The sequence below is a fragment of the Arachis stenosperma genome, chromosome 3, assembly GCF_014773155.1.
Source record: "Arachis stenosperma cultivar V10309 chromosome 3, arast.V10309.gnm1.PFL2, whole genome shotgun sequence".
Taxonomy (NCBI): Eukaryota; Viridiplantae; Streptophyta; class Magnoliopsida; order Fabales; family Fabaceae; genus Arachis; species Arachis stenosperma.
Genome location: NC_080379.1, coordinates 70236025 through 70256546, shown reverse-complemented (window position 1 = coordinate 70256546; position 20522 = coordinate 70236025). Strand labels below are relative to the sequence as shown.

Here is a 20522-nt window from a genome sequence, read left to right as displayed (position 1 = left end):
GCATTTTTTTTCACAAGCTTTGTATTTTTCACTGCTTTTTCTTGCTTCAAGAATCAATTTTATGATTTTTCAGATTATCAATAACATTTCTCTTTTTTCATTATTCTTTCAAGAGCCAATAATTTTAACATTCATAAACTTCACTATAAAAAATATGCACTGTTCAATCATTCATTCAGAAAATGAAAAGTATTGTCACTACATCAAAATAATTAAACTAATTTCAAGATAGAATTCGAAATTCATGTACTTCTTGTTCTTTTGCAAATAGAAATATTTTTCTTTTAAGAAAGGTGAAGGATTCATGGAACACTCATAGCTTTAAGACATAGATACTAGACACTAATGATCATGCAATGAAGACACAAACATAGACAAAACATAAAGCATAAAAATCAAAAAATAGAAAAATAAGAACAAGAAAATTAAAGAACGGGTCCACCTTAGTGACGGCGGCTAGTTCTTCCTCTTGAAGATCCTATGGAGTGCTTAAGCTCCTCAATATCTCTTCCTTGACTTTGTTGTTCCTCCCTCATGGCCCTTTGCTCCTCTCTAATTTCATGGAGGATAATGGAGTACTCTTGTGCTCCATCCTTAGTTGCTCCATATTGGAACTCAAATATCCTAAAGAGGTGTTGAGTTGCTCCCAATAGTTGTGTGGAGGAAATCCTCAAGGGATTTCTTGATGAGGGATTTCCTCATGCTTTTGTTGAGGTCCATGAGTGGACTCTCTTGTTTGCTACATCCTCTTTCTAGTGATGGGCTTGTCCTCTTCAATGAGGATGTCTTTCTCTATGACAATTCCGGCTGAATTGCATAGGTGACAGATGAGATGAGGAAAGGCTAACCTTGCCAAAGTGGAAGGCTTGTCAGCAACCTTGTATAGTTTTAGAGGTATGATCTCATGAACTTTTACTTCCTCTCCAATCATGATACTATGGATCATGATAGCCCGATCTACAGTTACTTCGGACCGGTTGCTAGTAGGAATGATGGAGCATTGGATGAACTCCAACTATCCTCTAGCCATGGGTTTGAGGTTAAGCCTTCTCAGTTGAACTGACTTGCCTTTGGAGTCTCTCTTCCATTGGGCTCCTTCCACACAGATATCCATGAAGATTTGGTCCAACCTTTGATTAAATTTGACCCTTCTTGTGAAAGGATGAAGATCTCTTTGCATCATTGGCAAGTTGAATGCCAACCTCACGGTTTCCATACTGAAATCCAAGTATTTCCCCCGAACCACTGTGAGCCAATTCTTTGGGTTCGGGTTCACACTTTGATCATGGTTCTTAGTGATCCATGCGTTAGCATAGAACTCTTGAACCATTAAGATTCTGACCTGTTGGATGGGGTTGGTGAGAACTTCCCAACCTCTTCTTCGAATCTCTTGTCGGATCTCTGGATATTCGCTCTTTATGAGCTTGAAGGGGACCTCGGGGATCACCTTTTTCTTGGCCACAACTTCATAGAAGTGGTCTTGATGGACCTTTGAGATGAATCTCTCCATCTCTCATGACTCGGATGTGGAAGCAATTGCCTTCCCTTTCCTCTTTCTAGAGGTTTCTCTGGTCTTAGGTGCCATTAATGGTTATGAAAAAACAAAAAGCAACGGTTTTTCCCACACCAAACTTAAAAGGTTTGCCCGTCCTCGAGCTAAAGAAAAAAGAAAGGAGGAGAAGAAGAAGAAATGGAGGAGATGGAGGTTTAGGAGTAGTTCGGCCAAGGGGGGTTGGGAGTGTTTGTGACGTGTGAAAATGAGGGAGTAAGGGGGTTTCTTATAGGGTAAGGGGGAGAGGGAATCCGTGAGATAGGGGTTGGGTTTGGAAGGGAAATGGTTTGAATTTGAGTGGGTGAGGGTAGGTGAGGTGTATGATGGGAAATAGTGAATGGATGTGAGTGGTGAAGAGATAATGGGGAAGAGAATAGGATTTGATAGGTGGATGGTGTTTGGAGAAGAGTATTATGGAAAGGTGTGAAGAGGAAAGAGAGTGAGTTGGGGTAGGTAGGGATCCTGTGGGGTCCATAAATCCTGAGGTGTCAAGGATTTCTCATCTCTGCACCTTTCTGGTGTTTAAACGCCCTCTGTGTGGCATTTCTGGTGTTAAATGCTAGGCTGATGCCTCTTTCTGGCATTAAACGCCAGTCTGGCTGCCAGTTCTGGCGTTTAACGCCCAGAATGCTGCCAAACTGGGCGTTAAACACCCATTCTGCTACCCTTACTGGCGTTTAATGCTAGCCAGACACTTGACATGCTTTTCTAGCGTTAAACGCCAGTCTGGCTGCCATTTCTGGCATTTAATGCCTAGAATGCTGCCAGACTGGGCGTTAAACGCCCATTTTGCTATCCTTACTGGCGTTTAAACGCTAGTAATCTCGTCCTCCAGGGTGTGCTATTTTTTTATGCTATTTTTGATTCCTGCTTTAATTCTGCAGTTGTTTTGTGACTTTACATGATCATCAACCTAAAGAAGACATAGATTAACACTAGAAAATAAAAATGAAAAAGTGATTAATATAGATAAATAAGATTGGGTTGCCTCCCAATAAGCACTTCTTTAATGTCAATAGCTTGACAGTGAGCTCTTACAGAGATTCATAGATACTCAGAGCATGATGGTGGCCTCCCAACACCAAACTTAGAGTCTGAATCTTGGGGCTCTGCTTGACTCTGTATTGAAAGAATCTTTTCATGCTTCTTCTCCATGTTTACAGAAGAAGATCCTTGAGTCTTAAACACAAGGTAATCCTCATTCAATTGAAGGACTAATTTTCCTCTGTCCACATCAATCACAGCCCTTGCTGTGGCTAGGAAGGGTCTTCCAAGGATGATGGATTCATCCTCATCCTTCCCAGTGTCTAGGATTATGAAGTCAGCAGGGACGTAAAGGCCTTCAACCTTCACTAAGACATCCTCTACAAGTCCATAAGCCTGTTTCATTGATTTGTCTGCTGATGAGCGGATAATTTATACGCTTTTGGCATTGTTTTTATATAATTTTAGTAAGTTTAAGCTACTTTTAGGGATGTTTTCATTAGTTTTTATGTTAAATTCACATTTCTGGACTTTACTATGAGTTTGTGTGTTTTTCTGTGATTTCAGGTAAATTCTGACTGAAATTGAGGGATTTGAGCAAAACTCTGAAAGAGGCTGATAAAAGGACTGCTGATGCTGTTGGATTCTAACCTCCCTGCACTCTAAATGGATTTTCTGGAGCTACAGAACTCCAAATGGCGCGCTCTCAACGGCGTTGAAAATTAGACATCCAGGGCTTTCCAGCAATATATAATAGTCCATACTTTAATCGAAGAATGACGACGTAACTTGGCGTTAAACGCCAAGTACATGCTGCTGTCTGGAGTAAAACGCCAGAAAAACGTCATGATCCGGAGTTAAACGCCCAAAACACGTCATAACCTGGAGTTTAACGCCAAGAAATGCCTTAGCTCGTGGATTGATCAAGCTCAGCCCAAGCACACACCAAGTGGGCCCCGGAAGTGGATTTATGCATCAATTACTTACTCATGTAAACCCTAGTAGCTAGTCTAGTATATATAGGACCTTTTACTATTGTATTAGACATCCTGGATTGTATTTTCTATCCTGTGATCACGTTTAGGGGGCTGGCCATTCGGCCATGCCTGGACCTCTTGCTTATGTATTTTTAACGGTGGAGTTTCTGCACACCATAGATTAAGGGTGTGGAGCTCTGCTGTACCTCAAAGATTAATGAAATTCTACTTTCTTTTATTCAATTCCTCTTTTATTCTTATTCCAAGATATTCATTCGTACCCAAGAACATGATGAATGTGATGAGTTAGATAACCCTCATCATCATTCTCACTAATGAACGCGCGTGATTGACAACCACTTCCGTTCTACATGCAACACAAGCTTGAATGTGTATCTCTTAGATTCCCCAACAGAATCTTCGTGGTATAAGCTAGATGGATGGCGGCATTTATCTGGATCCGGAAAGTCCAACCTTGTCTGTGGTGTTCCGAGTAGGATCCTGGGAATCCGGAAAGTCTCACCTTGTCTGTGGTATTCCGAGTAGGATTCCGTTCATGAATGACTGTGACGTGCTTCAAACTTTAACCTGCTGGGCGTTAGTGACAAACGCAAAAGAGGGATTCTATTCCAGTAGGAGCGGGAACCAACCGGTGATTGGCCGTACTGTGACAGAGTGCGTGCATTAGCTTTTACTGCGAGGATGGGATGTAGCTATCAACCATGGGTGATGCCTCCAGACTGGTTAGCTGTGCGAGTGACAGCCGTACAGGTTATTTCCCCGAGAGGAATGAAAGTAGCCACAGCTGATAGTGAACCCCTATACAAAGCTTGCCATGGAAAGGAGTAAGAAGGATTGAGTGGAAGGAATAGGAAGGCAGGCGTCCGAGAGCTCTACAGCACCTCCATTCCGCTTATCTGAAATTCCTACCAATGAATCTACATAAGTATTTCTATCCTTTTTATTATTTCTAATCTTTATTTCTATTTTCGAAACCCATAAATCAATATTTAATCTGCCTAACTGAGATTTACAAGGTGACCATAGCTTGCTTCGTACCAACAATCTCTGTGGATTCGACCCTTACTCACGTAAGGTTATTACTTGGACGACCCAGTACACTTGCTGGTTAGTTGAACGGAGTTGTGGAGAAAATAAACAGTGCCATAAGAGTATACATCCTTTATAAACAAATAACAAGTGATCACAATTTCGTCCACCATCTGCCATCTCTAGTAAGATTCTGGCAGCTTGTACGTCAAAGATCCCTAGTTTCTCCATTACAGAGAGTGGCATAAGGTTGATACCTGACCCCAAATCACACAGAGCCTTTTCAAAGGTCATGGTGCCTATGGTGCAAGGTATTGAGAACATTCCAGGATCTGGTTTCTTTTGAGGCAATGTTTGCTAAATCCATGTATTTAGTTCATTGATGAGCAATGGAGGTTCATCCTCCCAAATCTCATTACCAAATAACTTGGTATTTAGCTTCATGATTGCTCCTAGATACTGAGCAATTTCCTCTTCAATAGTTTCTTCGTCCTCTTCAGAAGAAGAATACTCATCAAAGCTCATGAATGGCAAAAGTAAGTTCAGTGGAATTTCTATGGTCTCTATATGAGCCTCAGATTTCTCTGGTTCCTTAATAGGGAACTTATTATTGTTTAGTGGACGTCCCTTGAGGTCTTCCTCACTGGAAATCACTGCCTTTTCACTCTCTCCAGGTTTGGCTATCTAGGTTATAGTTATGGCCTTGCACTCTCTTTTGGGATTCTCTTCTGTATTGCTTGGGAGAGTACTAGGAGGAGTTTCAGTAACTCTTTTACTCAGCTGACCCACTTGTGCCTCCAAATTTCTGATGGAGGACCTTGTTTCATTCATGAAACTGAGAGTGGTCTTAGATAGATCAGAGACTATGTTTGCTAAGCCAGAGAAGTTATGCTCAGAATTCTCTATTTGTTGCTGAGAAGATGATGGAAAAGGTTCGCTATTGCCAAACTTATTTCTCCCACCATTATTGTTGTTGAAGCCTTGTTGAGGCTTCTGTTGATCCTTCCATGAGAAATTTGGACAATTCCTCAATGAAGGATTATAGGTGTTTCCATAGGATTCTCCTATATAATTCACCTCTTCCATTGCAGGGTTCTCAGGGTTATAAGCTTCTCCTTCAGAGGAGGCTTCTTTAGCACTGCCAGATGCAGCTTGCGATCCAGTCAGATTCTAAGAAATCATATTGACTTGCTGAGTCAATATTTTGTTCTGAGCCAATATAGCATTTAGAGTATCAATCTCAAGAACTCCCTTCTTTTGAGTCATCCCATTATTCACAAGATTTCTTTCAGAAGTGTACATGAACTAGTTATTTGCAACCATCTCAATGAGTTCCTCAGCTTCTGCAGGTGTTTTCAGATGAAGAGATCCTCCAGCAGAATGGTCCAATGATATCTTGGATAATTCAAACAGACCATCATAGAATATACATATGATGCTCCATTCGGAAAGCATGTCAGAAGGACACATTTTGGTTAATTGCTTGTATCTTTCCCAAGCTTCATAGAGGGATTCACCTTCCTTCTGTTTGAAGGTTTGGACGTCCACTCTAAGCTTGCTTAGCTGTTGAGGTAGAAAAAATTTGGTCAAGAAAGCGTTGACCAACTTGTCCCAAGAGTTCAGGCTTTCTCTGGGTTGTGAGTCCAATCATGTTATAGCTCTGTCTCTCACAGCAAAGGGGAAAAGCATAAGTCTATAGACCTCAGGATCAACCCCCTTGGTCTTAACAGTATCACAGATCTGCAAGAATTCAGCTAAGAACTCATGAGGATCTTCCGATGGAAGTCCATGAAACTTGTAATTCTACTGCATTAGAGAAACTAATTGAGGCTTAAGCTCAAAGTTGTTTGCTCCAATGGCAGGAATTGAGATGCTTCTTCCATAGAAGTTGGAAGTTGGTGCAGCATAGTCACCAAGCATCTTCCTTGCATCTCTGGCATTGTTGTTGGGTTCGGCTGCCATGTCTGCTTCTTTTTTGAAATTCTCTATAAGGTCCTCTCCGAAGTGTTGTGCTTTAGCTTTTCTTAGCTTCTTCTTCAGAATCCTTTCAGGTTCAGGATCAGCTTCAACAATAATTTTTTATCCCTGTTTCTGCTCATATGAAAAAGAAAAGAACAAAAGGGAGTAGTGGAATCCTCTATGTCACAGTATAGAGATTCCTTGATGTGTTAGAAGAAAAGAAAAATAGAGGAATGAGGTAGAGAGAATAAGAAGAATTCGAACACAGAGGGAGAGAGAGGGTTCGAATTATAAGTAGAAGAGAAGTGTTAGCAAGTAAATAGGAAGAGATGAGAGAGAGAGAGTATTCGAAAATTAAAACTATAAAGATTTTAAAAAAAGATTTTAAAGCTAAAAAGATTTTTAATTAACTAATTGTTTTAGTTTTAATTAAAAAGACTTTTGAAAAAGAGGTTAGTGATTTTTGAAGATTGGAAGTCGAAAAGTGGTTAGGTGATTTTGAAAAAGATAAAAAAATAGCAATTAGTTGAAAAAGATTTGAAAATAATTTTGAAAAGATAAGAAGTTAGAAAAAATATTTTGAAATCAAAATAAAAAAAGATTTGATTTTAAAAAGATATGATCAAAAAAGATATGATTGAAAAAGATTTGATTTTTAAAAAGATATTATTGAAAAGATAAGATTGAAAAAGATTTGATTTTTAAAATTGATGACTTGACTAACAAGAAATTAAAAGATATGATTCTAAAATTCAAAGGTTGAACCTTTCTTAACAAGAAAGTAACAAACTTGAAATTTTTGAATCAAAACATTAATTGTTAGCAAGGATTTTTGAAAATATGAAATGGTTAAGAAAAATATTTTTGAAAAATTAGTTTAAAAATTTTCAAAAAGATTGAAAGATAAATGTTTAAAATATGTTTGATATAAAAAGTTATGAATTAAAACATGAAAAATTGAAAAAAATTTGAATTGGGAACAAAAATACCTCCCTTGTGTCATCTTGACGTTAAACGCTCAGAATGCTATCCATTCTGGCATTTAATGCCCACTTGGCTGCCTCTTTGGGCCTGGCTGGCGTTAAACGCCAGGAATCCTTCCTTACTGGGCGTTTTTCTAAACACCTAAAATGTTGGCCATTCTGGCGTTAAACGCCCAGAATGCTGCCCATTCTGGCGTTTAACGCCTAGAATGGTACCTTTACTGGCGTTAAATGCCCAGAATGATAGCCATTCTGGCGTTTAGCGCCCAAATTGCCTCTTTACTGACGTTTTAACGCCAGTGAGCTCTTTTTCTCTGTGATTCTTCTGCCTTATATTCTGAACCTTCATTTCTCTGTATTATTTACTTGAAAATATATATTTTTTTTATTTTTGAATTTTTAATAAAGAGAGAGAAAAATAACAAAATGAAATAAAACATAAAAATGCAAGATCAAAACAAGTAATGCATGCAATGACACTTTGAATGTCAAGATGAACACCAAGAACACTTTGAAGATCATGATGAACATCATGGACATATTTTTGAAAATTTTTAAGGAAAGAAAGACATCCAAGACTCCAAACTTAGAAATTTTGAATGTTCAAACACTATGATTTTGAAAATGCATATGAAGAACAACATAAAACACAAAACAGAAAAATCATGAGATCAGACCAAGGAAATCATAAAGAACAACTCGAAGATCACAGAAGAACACAATGCATGAATTTTTTTCGAAAACTTGAGAAAATTTGAAAACATATCTGCAGAAAGTCTTAACAGTGTCACATATCTGCAGAAAGTCAGATATAAATTTGTTGGGATCTTCCTATAGAAGTCCATAAAACTGGCAATTCTATTGTACTAGAGTGACCAGTTGAGACTTCAACTCAAAGTTGTTTGCACCAATGGCAGGGATGGAGATGCTGCGCCCATAGAAATAAGAATTGGGCCCAATCAAGTTAAAAGGCCCAATCTAGAAGATTGGCTTCCACTGCTTGTTCGACCTCCTCCAAGAGGTCAGGTTCGATGTAAGCAAGCAACCAACACCTCTCCGAACGAGTAACTGCCTCCCCAAATCTCTCACCTACTTCTAGAAGAGAGATCTCAACAACCCTAAGATAAAGGAGAGGTTATCCACCATCAAAGGTGGAGCTACTTCAACGGTGGTTATTGGTTCATTCGTTATAAATATATTGATACACTCAGGTAAACTTAAGTTCCAATACTTAAGTATTGGAGTGTCTTGCAGGTACCACCTCGGCCCCTACCTATTCAAACACATATGTACAATTCGAACGGCGGCTCCCAAACGTGAACAAGTCAGAGACCACCATCCTTCATCGTTTGGACCTTCTATTCGAGTCCAATCATCTGATTTCAGGTAAATCTCCGGAACAACCATATTTAAAAAAAAAAAATATAAGATAAATTTAGAGATATCTTAATATTTTTGTGCGCTATTTAAATATTTATTCAAATATTGTCAAAAAAATTTAAATTAAATGAATAAATCATTTGTTAAATATAAATTTTCTTTATTACTTATAAAAAATATAATATTTATTAATTATTTTTATTATATTTTAAACGATTTAAGACTAGTTTATCTATAATATATTTTAGAAACTTTTTGGACAGCATTCAAATCTTTCGAATAATGAATTGCAATTACCTTGCGTTTCAAAAAACCAGGTGCGATTTTAATAGTTTATTGACTTTATTCTTATTTTTTAAAATTCTATGATAATTTCTTTTAACAGCATTTTTGCATCTCAAAATTTGGGGTTGCCATTGTTTTATGTTCTTCACTTGACAGCAGAACTGCAGAAGAGTACTTGAGCGAGGTCCCACCGAAAAAAAATAAATAAATAAAAGAGGATAAAAGAAACTTATCAGTTATGAGTACATCTGTACATGGGTTAGTTGGTTACTTGGTTTGTTTGATTTAATACTGCGTGCGTTATAGCGGCTAGCGGATTCACGATTGACTCTCTCGCCTACATCTTATTTTTAATATTTGTTATTTTCATTAATTTTTTATGAACTTATTATTATTTATAACTTTTTATATTGTTATAGTTCCACTTTTTTATTTGTTTGAAAACTATTTTCTAATATAAATGCTCAAAAATTTATAATTAAAATTTTAAATTTTAATAAAAAATTTTACTAATAGATATTCTTACTCTGATTAAGAATACAGAAATAAAAAATTTTGGACAAGTCATAATTTTTTTATAAATTTATATAATCTTAAAAAATGTACAGTATTATTATTTTAATAAAAAACTATTTTATATTCTAAAAAGCTATTCTTTTAATATTAAAAAATTAGTTATAAAAAGATAATAAAATGTTCCAAAACACCTCGACACGTCTTTCAAGGTAGAATCTTCGCTTCTCTAAGGTTGAGGTACACTTTCCTTTTTTTTTTTTTTTTGCTGCTATTTTTTTTATAAAATAAAATAAAAGGTGGCTTCAAATTTTGAAAATATAGTTTGTTGTAGTTAAATTAGATGAAAATCCAGACTAAAAAAAAAATTAAATGAAAATGTTTGAAAAGTATTTGGTTTACATTACTTTTTGTCAAAGGTTCGCTTATTTATATCTTCTTCCCCTTATTTCGATTTTCTTAATTTTTATTTCCCATTCCAATTCCACCTGTCAAATTAAATTTAAATTATTTACCCAGTCAAATACTCATATTCTTCTGTTTCTGTTTTTTCTCCCATTTTTGTTTTAAATTTTTAAATTTAATTCTTGACCCGTTTTGATATTTTGAGCATTTGATGCCAAGAAAGATTCATAAGATTTTTATACCTTTCTCTTTCTGTTGCAATTTGTAGGTTATCATTATTATTATTTATTATTATTAGGGGTTTCACTGAATTTTTGCTTAGGCATGCAAATTAAATTGTGCATTTAGGTTTTTGTTCTAGAGGAATTTTCTTGGCTTATTAATTACTACGCAATCAGAACGTGAGAACATCCAAGTTATCTTTTGTTGCATTGGGTAGGTATTTTGATGTTGCATTTGTTTCTTTCTTTCCTTCTTTTTAAATTAATTTTATTCTTTCTATTTTCTGTTTGCACCTTTTTAAGGTTTCTTTTGTGTTCAGTTAGTTTGCTAATAAAGTAGAAACTGTTTCTTGTATGTCTCTTAGATCGATTTTCTATGACCCTGAAATGAGGTTAGTCTAAAGGTCTCTCTTGTATTCTTTCTGTTGCAGGAATAATTAATTAGGTTTTGTTTACCCCTGTTTATCATAAATTTTGCATTGAATGGAACAGCTGATATTGGCTGCAGAATCTGACATCAAAGAGGTTGGTTTTTCAAACCCTAGCAATGCATTGTATGAATTTGTTTCTGCAATCCTTCATGCATTCACGGAATATTTATATTTATATATGCTGCTCCTCTGTTTGAATCTTCTTTCCTCTGTTTTCTTTTGGATCTCAGCTTTCTGATCTTGCTACTTTTCTGAAATTTGATTGTTTTTCCCTTTCTTTTTTCTTTGGCTATTCTTGGATTAACTTAACCCTTTTTTTCTCATTTTGCTTGCAGCATTATGAATTTGTATCATCGTTGTTTATTCTACCTCAGTTTATGAGCTAATTTTCTCATATATATTTATGTTCAAACTTGTATATAATTTAATCTTGAGTAGTTTTTTTGCATTCATATTTTTAAGTATTCAATCCCATAATCTCTGACATGCTATTGTGCGTGTTTTTGTCAAATCTTTTGGCAATGTTTGATTGTTATAACATTAGTCATAGTTTTCTCCAATTCATTGTTTGTTCTATGACTACGTTTGCCGGGGTTGCTTTTGTAACTAATTTATCATTCTTACATTTTGGCAGGACTCTCCTTTGAGGCCAAAGCCAAAAAGTAATGATGCACCTGAGCCTTCTGGCAGTCCTAGAAGTAGAATGGTAAGCAGTATGATCTGACTACTGTATCATTTATCATAGGATCCTGTGCTTAAAACTTTTTATGATTGCTCCACTCATGCAAAGCAGTATTTACATGATAACCATGAAGCATTTCTTCTAACTTGATTTGTCTGATTCTCATTCTTTTTAGAGCATAACAGTATACTCAATGAAGTCAATGACTACTTTCAATTTCTTAAACATTTATCTTATTACTGTTCTAGGTCTCTGCTAGATGGGATCCAGCTGAGGCATGCCGACCCATAATTGATGAAGCACCCGTGTTCTATCCTACTAATGAGGTGCTTATTATTGTCAGTTCTTCATATTGTTGCTTTGGTGGTAGCATATGCAGCAAGATTGAATTTTGAATAATGTTTTTTCTTGTATTGACTTCTCTTTAGGAATTTGAAGACACACTTGGTTACATAGCGAAGATACGCCCCCAAGCTGAACCCCATGGAATATGCAGGATTGTCCCTCCTGCTTGCTGGGTGCCACCTTGCCCTCTGAAGGAGAAAGATATATGGGAAAATGCTAAATTTTCCACCCGTATTCAGCAGATTGATTTGCTTCAAAACAGGGAGCCCATGAAAAAGAAAAAAAGGGGAAGGAAACGGAAACGTAGAAATCACTCCAAAATGGGAACATGCAGGAGATTGGTCAATTCAAGTTCAGGAGCTAATAGTGCTTCTGAACCTGATGAGAAATTTGGATTCCAATCAGGGTCAGACTTCACATTTAAAGACTTTCAGCTGTATGCTAATTATTTTAAGGAATGCTACTTTCGGTTGAAAGATCCTGGTGAAGATGAAAAATTTAGCAATGATAGCTACCAGAGGAGATGGCAGCCCTCAGTGGAGGAAATTGAAGGTGAATATTGGCGAATAATTGAGCAACCAACTGATGAGGTTGAGGTATAGCATAATTTATTATTAACAATAAAATTGGTCTTGCTGTTATGTAATTGTGCAAAAATCTATGCATGTTACTCTAATACTCTTGTATATTAGGTGTATTATGGTGCAGACTTGGAAACTGGATCAGTCGGAAGTGGTTTTCCCAAATCATCATCCTTAACTAAGAGCGACTCGAATCAATATGCCCTCTCTGGTTGGAATCTCAATAATTTTGCGCGACTACCAGGTTCGGTACTTAGTTTTGAAGGAAGTGACATCTCAGGAGTCCTTGTGCCGTGGCTATATGTTGGCATGTGCTTTTCATCATTTTGCTGGGTAAGTGTAGTCACTTTTCTTTTTCAATTTTTACCCCTCTTTTCCTTTTTTGCCACCCATGTTTCAAATTGGAACAATTTTCTATTGACAATAACACAATGCCTTTGTTACCTTCTTCTTGGAACAGCATGTGGAGGATCATCACCTTTATTCTCTTAATTACCTGCACTGGGGTGACCCAAAAGTATGGTATGGGGTACCTGGAAACCATGCCTCAGCTTTGGAAGATACAATGAAGAAGCACTTACCTGATTTATTTGAGGAACAGCCAAATCTACTCAATGATCTGGTACATTGCTACAGCTTAGACATAATTTGTTTTCAAGTGTTGCTACTTTGTTATTTCCACGTAGACATGAATGCAGTGAGATTCTAGCTGATGAAAATGTATACTTTATGGGTGCAGTTTGCTAGGAAATGAGCTCAATGTGACATGGAATTTAAGAAAACTATAATTATATGATGGCATTTATATGTATAATATGTCCCTCCTGGTTCATTATCACTTATTCTGATCAAGCTAGTTTAAGATCCCTTTATATATAGAATTATAAAGTAAAAGATAGAATTTATTTAATAATCTGTGTACAGTACATTGCTTCATAGTTTTGGAATGGTTATGATATATGACTTTCATCTTTGAGCAGGTTACACAGTTATCTCCTTCGATTCTTAAATCTGAGGGTGTGCCTGTATATCGTACTGTCCAGCACTCTGGGGAGTTTGTTATTACTTTTCCAAGGGCATACCACTCTGGCTTCAATTGCGGCTTCAACTGTGCAGAGGCAGTGAATGTGGCTCCTGTTGATTGGCTAATGCATGGCCAGAATGCTGTTGAGCTTTATAGCTTGCAGAGTCGTAAGACATCCTTGTCGCATGACAAGCTGTTATTTGGATCAGCACAGGAAGCTGTACAGGCCCTCGCAGAACTAGCTCTTCATGGAAAAGAAACTCCAAAATGTTTGAAATGGAGAAGTGTCTGCGGGAAAGAGGGAGTTCTAACAAAGGCCATCAAGGTAATTTATATTCTACTTTCTCCTTTTTTATTTTAGCCACTTCCAAAATTCTTGAGAAGTTGCATGTGATTTTGGAACTCATTTATTATATAGGTTAATTAAAATGCAGAATCTGATTTTTCTTCACTTTACTTTTTTGTTACCCTCATTTGTAACAGACAAGGATAAAGATGGAAGAAGAGAGGCTGGGATGTCTTCCAACACATTTGAAGTTGCTAAAGATGGACAAAGACTTCGATTCTTATGATGAAAGAGAATGCTTCTCTTGCTTCTATGACTTGCATTTATCTGCTGTGGGATGTGAGTGCTCTAGGGACATATATTCTTGTCTTAAGCACTCAAAGTTTTTATGCTCTTGCGCAATGGATAAAAGATTTGTTCTTTTTCGTTATACCATAGATGAACTAAAATCTTTGGTTGAAGCATTAGAAGGAGAATCACATGCTATTAAGGTGTGGGCAAATAAAAGGCTTGGAATGGTATCTACTGTTTCCAGTGAGGTTTGCATGTATGAACCAGATATGGAGAAAGACATGTACAAAGCAAAGAATCCCAAAGAAGAGGAGACCTCGGTAATAGGAGCCACGAATAACTCAAATTTAAATATACCTAGCAGGCCTCATAGTCATGTCACTTCAGAGATAGTTCAGTCAGAGTCTCACGATGTAACTTCTGGTGCATCATATGGAATTATAGAAAATCATAATCATAGTATTGATAAAAAGTTGGTCGCAGATAATGGACATAAAGTGGACCAGGAAGGTTCATTGGATTTGAATGTTGAAGCCGTATCAGATGGAAATGAAAATAATTTGCTGCTTAAGAGTTTCTTAACAGAGGAAAAATTATGTTGCTCCGGCTCTGGAACAAAACAAGAAAACATTGGGCTTGCTGGCGAGCATAACCTATCACAGTTTTGTGTTCTGAAGACAGAACTTTCATCATGTTCAAGGGTTGTTGCTTATTCTGGTCCATTTAATGGTGGAAAATTTGGGATAGATTCAAATTCTGGAAAGCATCCTAACTGCATGGTTAAAAGGGAAATCATTGACTCGATGAATAGAAGTATATCTTTGAGTGATGAAAGCCATCTAATGCAAGTGTTTGGTACTACTGTGAAGCTTATAAGTTTGGGATCTGTTGCTTATGGAAAACTATGGTGCACTAAGCAGGCAATATATCCAAGAGGTAGGATATTTCTTTGATTAGATTATCGCTTTTAATCTTTCTTTCCCTTTTCTCCGAGTTTTAACTTCTCTATTATTTTGAACATATGAAGGATTCAAGAGTCTAGTTAGCTTCTTTAGCATTCTTGATCCAGCAAGAATATGTAGCTATATTTCTGAAGTTGTTGATGCTGGATTTCTTGGACCTCTTTTCAAGGTATCACGCCTAACCTGGTTTTCATTTTAAATTCAAAATCATGTTGACAAGTAACTCTCTTGATTTGTTTTATTTATAATTTGTATGCACATATTTTTAGTTTTTATTGCAATTGGATTAATAATTACCAGCTCCGTCAACTTTTGATTTTGCTTTTTATGCCATCTATGTTCCTTTTTCTTTTATAGTATTGAAGAGATGAGTACAGACTGCAAAGCAGGTGTAAGATAAAAAGATGCTCAAATTTTTTGACACTATACTCTCTTGGGGTCTTAACATTAAATTGATGACAAGCTACTCCTAAATGAATGTGAAAATAGCCTGTCGTGGAGTATTAAGATCTCATATCACCAATGTTAATGTAAACTTAAATTCTAGGATCAAATGTTTTAGAGCATGATTTGTCATTTTTTTTATCATAGAATATGATTAAGAGAAGTTCTGAAGATGATAATGACAAAATAGTGGGACCTAGAATTGAATGATTTGAGAAATGGAATTGTCGAAAAAGGTGCAAGTATTTTTTTTCTGGGATCCGTCAATTAAAATAATGGAGAAATACATGGTAATGTAGACCATTATTTTCAAGCTAGGTAGATGAAATATAAAAGTGATTCCGGAATTATTCAAGTTTAAAGGAAGATTATACTGTGCAACTAAAAGATTGGCTGCGAGGCAGAACATTGGGCAATGAAGAGCTAACAAGAGATAAAAGATCAATTTTGCAAAGACGATGATGTTGCTTTAGAAAAGTGGACATACTAGACAAGATATAATTAGGGTAGAATGTATTTGCTTTGACTTATTTTTCATTTTATGTATCTCTCTCATTACTATATGAATAAATTTTAGGTTACCCTGGAAGGTCATCCAAATGAGGTGTTCACTGATACCACAGCAGACAAGTGCTGGGAATCAATTCTAAAGAGACTACATGATGAAATCGTTAGGCAAAGGAGTCTAGGTGAACTAGAACTTCCTCCGATAGAGCTTTTGAAAAGCATTAATGGTCATAGAATGTTTGGCTTCCATTTGCCATCTGTTATTCAGGTAATGTGAACACATGAATCTTTAATATATTTGCTGCTACTTTAACAAAAACTAATAATATTGGATATCTTCTCTAAGATTTATGTCACGTTACTTGAAGCTCTACTGAATTCTGCTGAACTAGATTGACATTGTTAGCTTAACATGGAAGTTTAAAGGACTGTTGGACCAATTTGAATGTAATTTAGTAAAATTTTAAATGGATCCTCTATTGTGTTTCCTTGGAATTATCTGTTCACTTCTCATGTATTTTATTTTGACGACCTTTATCAGGCCATTGAAGCGCAAGATCTCACTCATCAGTGTGCAGAGTACTGGAACCACAAAGGTGCCCTCACTTCACAGGGCCGCGCGATTAAAAAGTTCAAAGATGGTTCAGGTAGCTCTTCAGGTAATGGCAATACCAAAGTTTTTGGCATCAATTTAATTAAGCAGGAAGATGATGACATAGGTGGAAGTTGTCATTCCCTTGGAGAGATGCAATCAATATTACAGGGATTGCTAAAAAGGGCAAGTGCTGATGAGTTAAGCGCAATGCGGAAGTTATTCAGCTCGGACGCTTTGTGCTCCCAGTGGAGAATGACATTCTTAGCCCTGATGGAGGAGATCAATAAAGCTGGTAGATAAAAGAAAAATAAGGTTTCAGTTCTTTGACTCCTGGGATAGTCATTTCAATTTAATTGCTAGGGTAGGTCCATTCTTTAAGAGATCAATTAAACTGAAGAAGTTGCTGAGTGAAACACATGATAAAATTTTGCTACTTTTGCCCACAATCAATGACCAGATTATAGACGGATAATGCCATTGACCAATTCAGGCTTTCATTAGAAAGTATCTTTCTTTTTTCTTTCTTTTTTTTTTTCATTTTTATAAGGCTTAGAATTTTAGCTGCTACTAGACTTAGGTTAAATATTTTGTCCACATTATCTCTCATCAATTCCTGTATATACACAGAAATACAAATGCTGATATTACAATAATAATAGTAGAGGGAAAATGCATGGTCAGATGTCATATTCAGTTATTCACTATGCTAATGCTTCTTGCGTTGTTCCTTAGTTTGGGTGGCTCCTTTAATAAAACCAACAAAAAAAGAAAAAAACATCAAATTCAATATGAAAATTTCAAGGGTTCGGTAATTTGTGCATTCCCTTGTCTTTTTTAGGGGACAAGCAATGTGGTGCGTATATTTATACTTTTCCTCTAAAGTGGCATCTTTGTTAATTTCTAATGTAAAGTCTATTTACTCCACATATTGGTTTGTTGTTTAACCAAAGCTTGTTGTGCCATTTAGAGTTAAATTTCTTTTGAATAAACTTAAGGGGATTCTTGTTAAATAAGATCCGAATCCTAAACTTAATATGCGAACGGTAGAACCTTCGAAATTTGTAGTCATTATGAGGAGAATGTTAGTATATCAATATTTGTAGGGGAAAAAAAAGTGGAGAGTTGGCTGATATTATATTATTTTATTTTTTTGGTTTCTCACGGTATCTCCCAATCTGACAGGCCAATGACTAATGTGCTGCGATATTGAGTTTCATTTAAGGGTTTGTTGTTGACCAATAGATTGTTGCATGGGTTGATGTTAGTTTAGATATAAATATTGAGTTTCATTTAAGGGTTTGTTGTTGACTAATAGATTGTTGCATGGGTTGATGTTAGTTTAGATATAAAGCAAAAAACAGAAGAATGTTAGGAATTTAACATTCAATTATATTATGAATATACAAAAATTTTTTTATCAAATTATTGGTATAAATACATATTAAATATAAAATATACATTTAAAATAAACATAATTATTAGAATCAACTGATTGAGTCACCAGTTTAATTGGTAGCTCACATATTGAATCGGTTGACTTGGTCGTAATTAAATAATTATGTAAAATTTAATTTAATTATTTTATTTTCATAATAAATACTTTTTTAATTTTATTTTGTATTAAATTAACTCTTATTTTTAAATTTGAATAATTCATCAATTAATTTATATTTATTATGTTCTTTAAATATTTATAAGTTTATATTTATTATATTCTTCAAGTATTTATAGAAAAAAATTTCATCATATGGAAATAAAAAAAATTTTAATTAATAAAAAATATTTTATCTTTTAAATTTTAAATAATATGTAATATATTTAATAAAAGAATCATGTATAATAAATAATAGTTTTTTTAGTTTGACTGGATTTTAATAGATTTGACCGAGTTAATTCATCGTGTTTTAACTAGTTTTGAACGGTTTTTATTAGATTTGACCAAATTCAGTTTAGTTAATTGTTTAATATCATAATATGTTCAAATAGTAATTCAACCCGGGTTGATGATCGGGTGATCGGATTCAGTTCAATAGATCCGATCGAACCAAGTTTGATAACTATAACAATAGTTAAAACAACACATTGTTATAAAATAACTAAATAAATAAATAAGAAAGAGATAACAAATATAAAATATGAAACATAATTAGATATCTCTAATAGTAATATTCACTACAATTACTATTATAAAGGAGATGATTCATATATATATATATATAGTAGTAGCGTATGAAAGAAAGAGAGAGAGAAAAGTTTCGTATATAGATAATAGACAGAGAAGATTATTGCTATTGATGTTGTGTGTATATTGCCTGAGGATTAGCCTCCTTTTTATAGGCATACAAAAGGTAACATTTTCAACATTCATTAAATTCAATCTCTCTTGAAAATGGACATCCACCTATTCAATCTTATCACAACACTCCCCCTTGAATTTCCATTTAGGATTATTGCCTCATTAAAACCTTACTAAAGAAAAACTCAGTGGGAAAAAACCTTAGTGAAGGAAAAAGAGTACAATATCCTTTAGTGATAGGGACTGCCTCATTAAAAATCTTGTCAAGAAAAACCCAATGGGAAAAAACCTGACCAAGGAAAAAAGAGTACAGTCTCCCCCTCTTGCCGACATTATTTTATATCTCAAAATCGGCGCATCCCAATCTGATTTACCAATCTTTCAAAAGAAGATTTTGGGAGTGACTTTGTGAATAAATCTGCCAGATTATCACTTGAGCAGATCTGTTGGACATCAATTGTCCCTTGATTTTGAAGATCATGAGTGAAGAAAAATTTGAGAGAAATATGCTTTGTTCTATCACCATTGATATATCCGCCTTTAAGTTGAGCAATACATGCTGTATTATCTTCAAACAGGACAGTTGGAGCTATCTTCTGATCAATCAGTCCACATGATGACAGAATATATTGGATTACACTCCTCAACCAAAAACACTCGCGACTAGCTTTATGTATCGCTAGTATTTCAGCATGATTAGAGGATGTTGTTGCAATCGTCTGTTTCGTGGACCTCCATGATATAGTTGTACCACCATATGTGAATAAGTATCCTGTTTGAGATATCCCTTTATGTGGATCAGACAAATATCCAGCATCTGCATAGCCAACTAATTGTGACTTGGATCCATAGGGATAAAACAATCCCATATCAACCGTTCCATGAAGATATCGAAAGATATGTTTGATTCCACTCCAATGACTTCTGGTTGAAGAGGAACTATATCTTGCTAGTAAATTCACCGCGAATGATATGTCAGGTCGCGTATTATTAGCGAGATACATTAACGCTCCAATGGCACTAAGATATACTACTTCAGGATCAAGGATATCTTCATTCTCTTCTTTAGGAAGGAATTGATCCTTTTCCACATCTAAAGATATTACAATCATTGGGGTACTTAATGGATGTGACTTATCCATATAAAATCTTTTCAAGATCTTTTCTGTGTATGTTGTTTGATGAATAAAGATCCCATTTTTTGTATGCTCGATCTGCAGGCCGAGACAAAGTTTAGTCTTTCCAAGATCTTTCATCTCAAACTTTTCCTTTAGAGTTTTTATAATTGTTGGAATCTCTTCAGGAGTTCCAATGATATTTAAATCATCAACGTATACAGCAATAATAATGAATCCAGATGCAGTTTTTCTTATGAAAACACAGGGGCAGATATCATCATTCTTAAATCCGTTTTTGGCCAAATACTCAGTAAGACGATTATACCACATTCGTCCAGATTGCTTTAGACCATATAAAGATCTTTGCAATTTAACTGAGTATAATCCTTGTGAATATTCATTGGATGGTTTAGATATCTTTAGTCCTTCAGGGACTTTCATATAGATATCCCGATCTAATGAGCCGTATAAATAGGCTATTACCACATCCATTAAATGCATATGCAGTTTATGATATGCAGATAAACTGACCAAATAACGTAATGTTATCGCATCCACTACAGGGGAATATGTTTCTTCATAATCTATACCGGGCCTTTGTGAAAAACCTTGTGCCACAAGTCGGGCTTTATAGCGCACAACTTCATTTTT

General features: G+C 35.4%; 1 protein-coding gene and 1 non-coding gene across 2 annotated transcripts; both read left to right on the top strand.

Annotated features, from left to right (window-relative positions):
• The first annotated feature begins 6012 nt into the window (after positions 1 to 6012).
• LOC130970950 (small nucleolar RNA R71) lies at positions 6013 to 6120 on the top strand. Its single transcript, XR_009082192.1, has one exon. It is a non-coding gene; the product is annotated as a small nucleolar RNA R71 (small nucleolar RNA).
• A 4147-nt stretch (positions 6121 to 10267) lies between these two features.
• On the top strand, positions 10268 to 17144 carry LOC130968682 (lysine-specific demethylase JMJ18-like). Its single transcript, XM_057894081.1, has 12 exons — positions 10268 to 10523; positions 10741 to 10834; positions 11375 to 11446; positions 11671 to 11748; positions 11851 to 12363; positions 12460 to 12681; positions 12809 to 12970; positions 13329 to 13697; positions 13856 to 14885; positions 14977 to 15080; positions 15933 to 16130; positions 16404 to 17144. Exons 2-12 carry the CDS (start codon positions 10793 to 10795, stop codon positions 16755 to 16757), a joined length of 3144 nt encoding a protein of 1047 aa, XP_057750064.1. The 5' UTR covers positions 10268 to 10523; positions 10741 to 10792; the 3' UTR covers positions 16758 to 17144.
• Positions 17145 to 20522: the final 3378 nt, after the last annotated feature.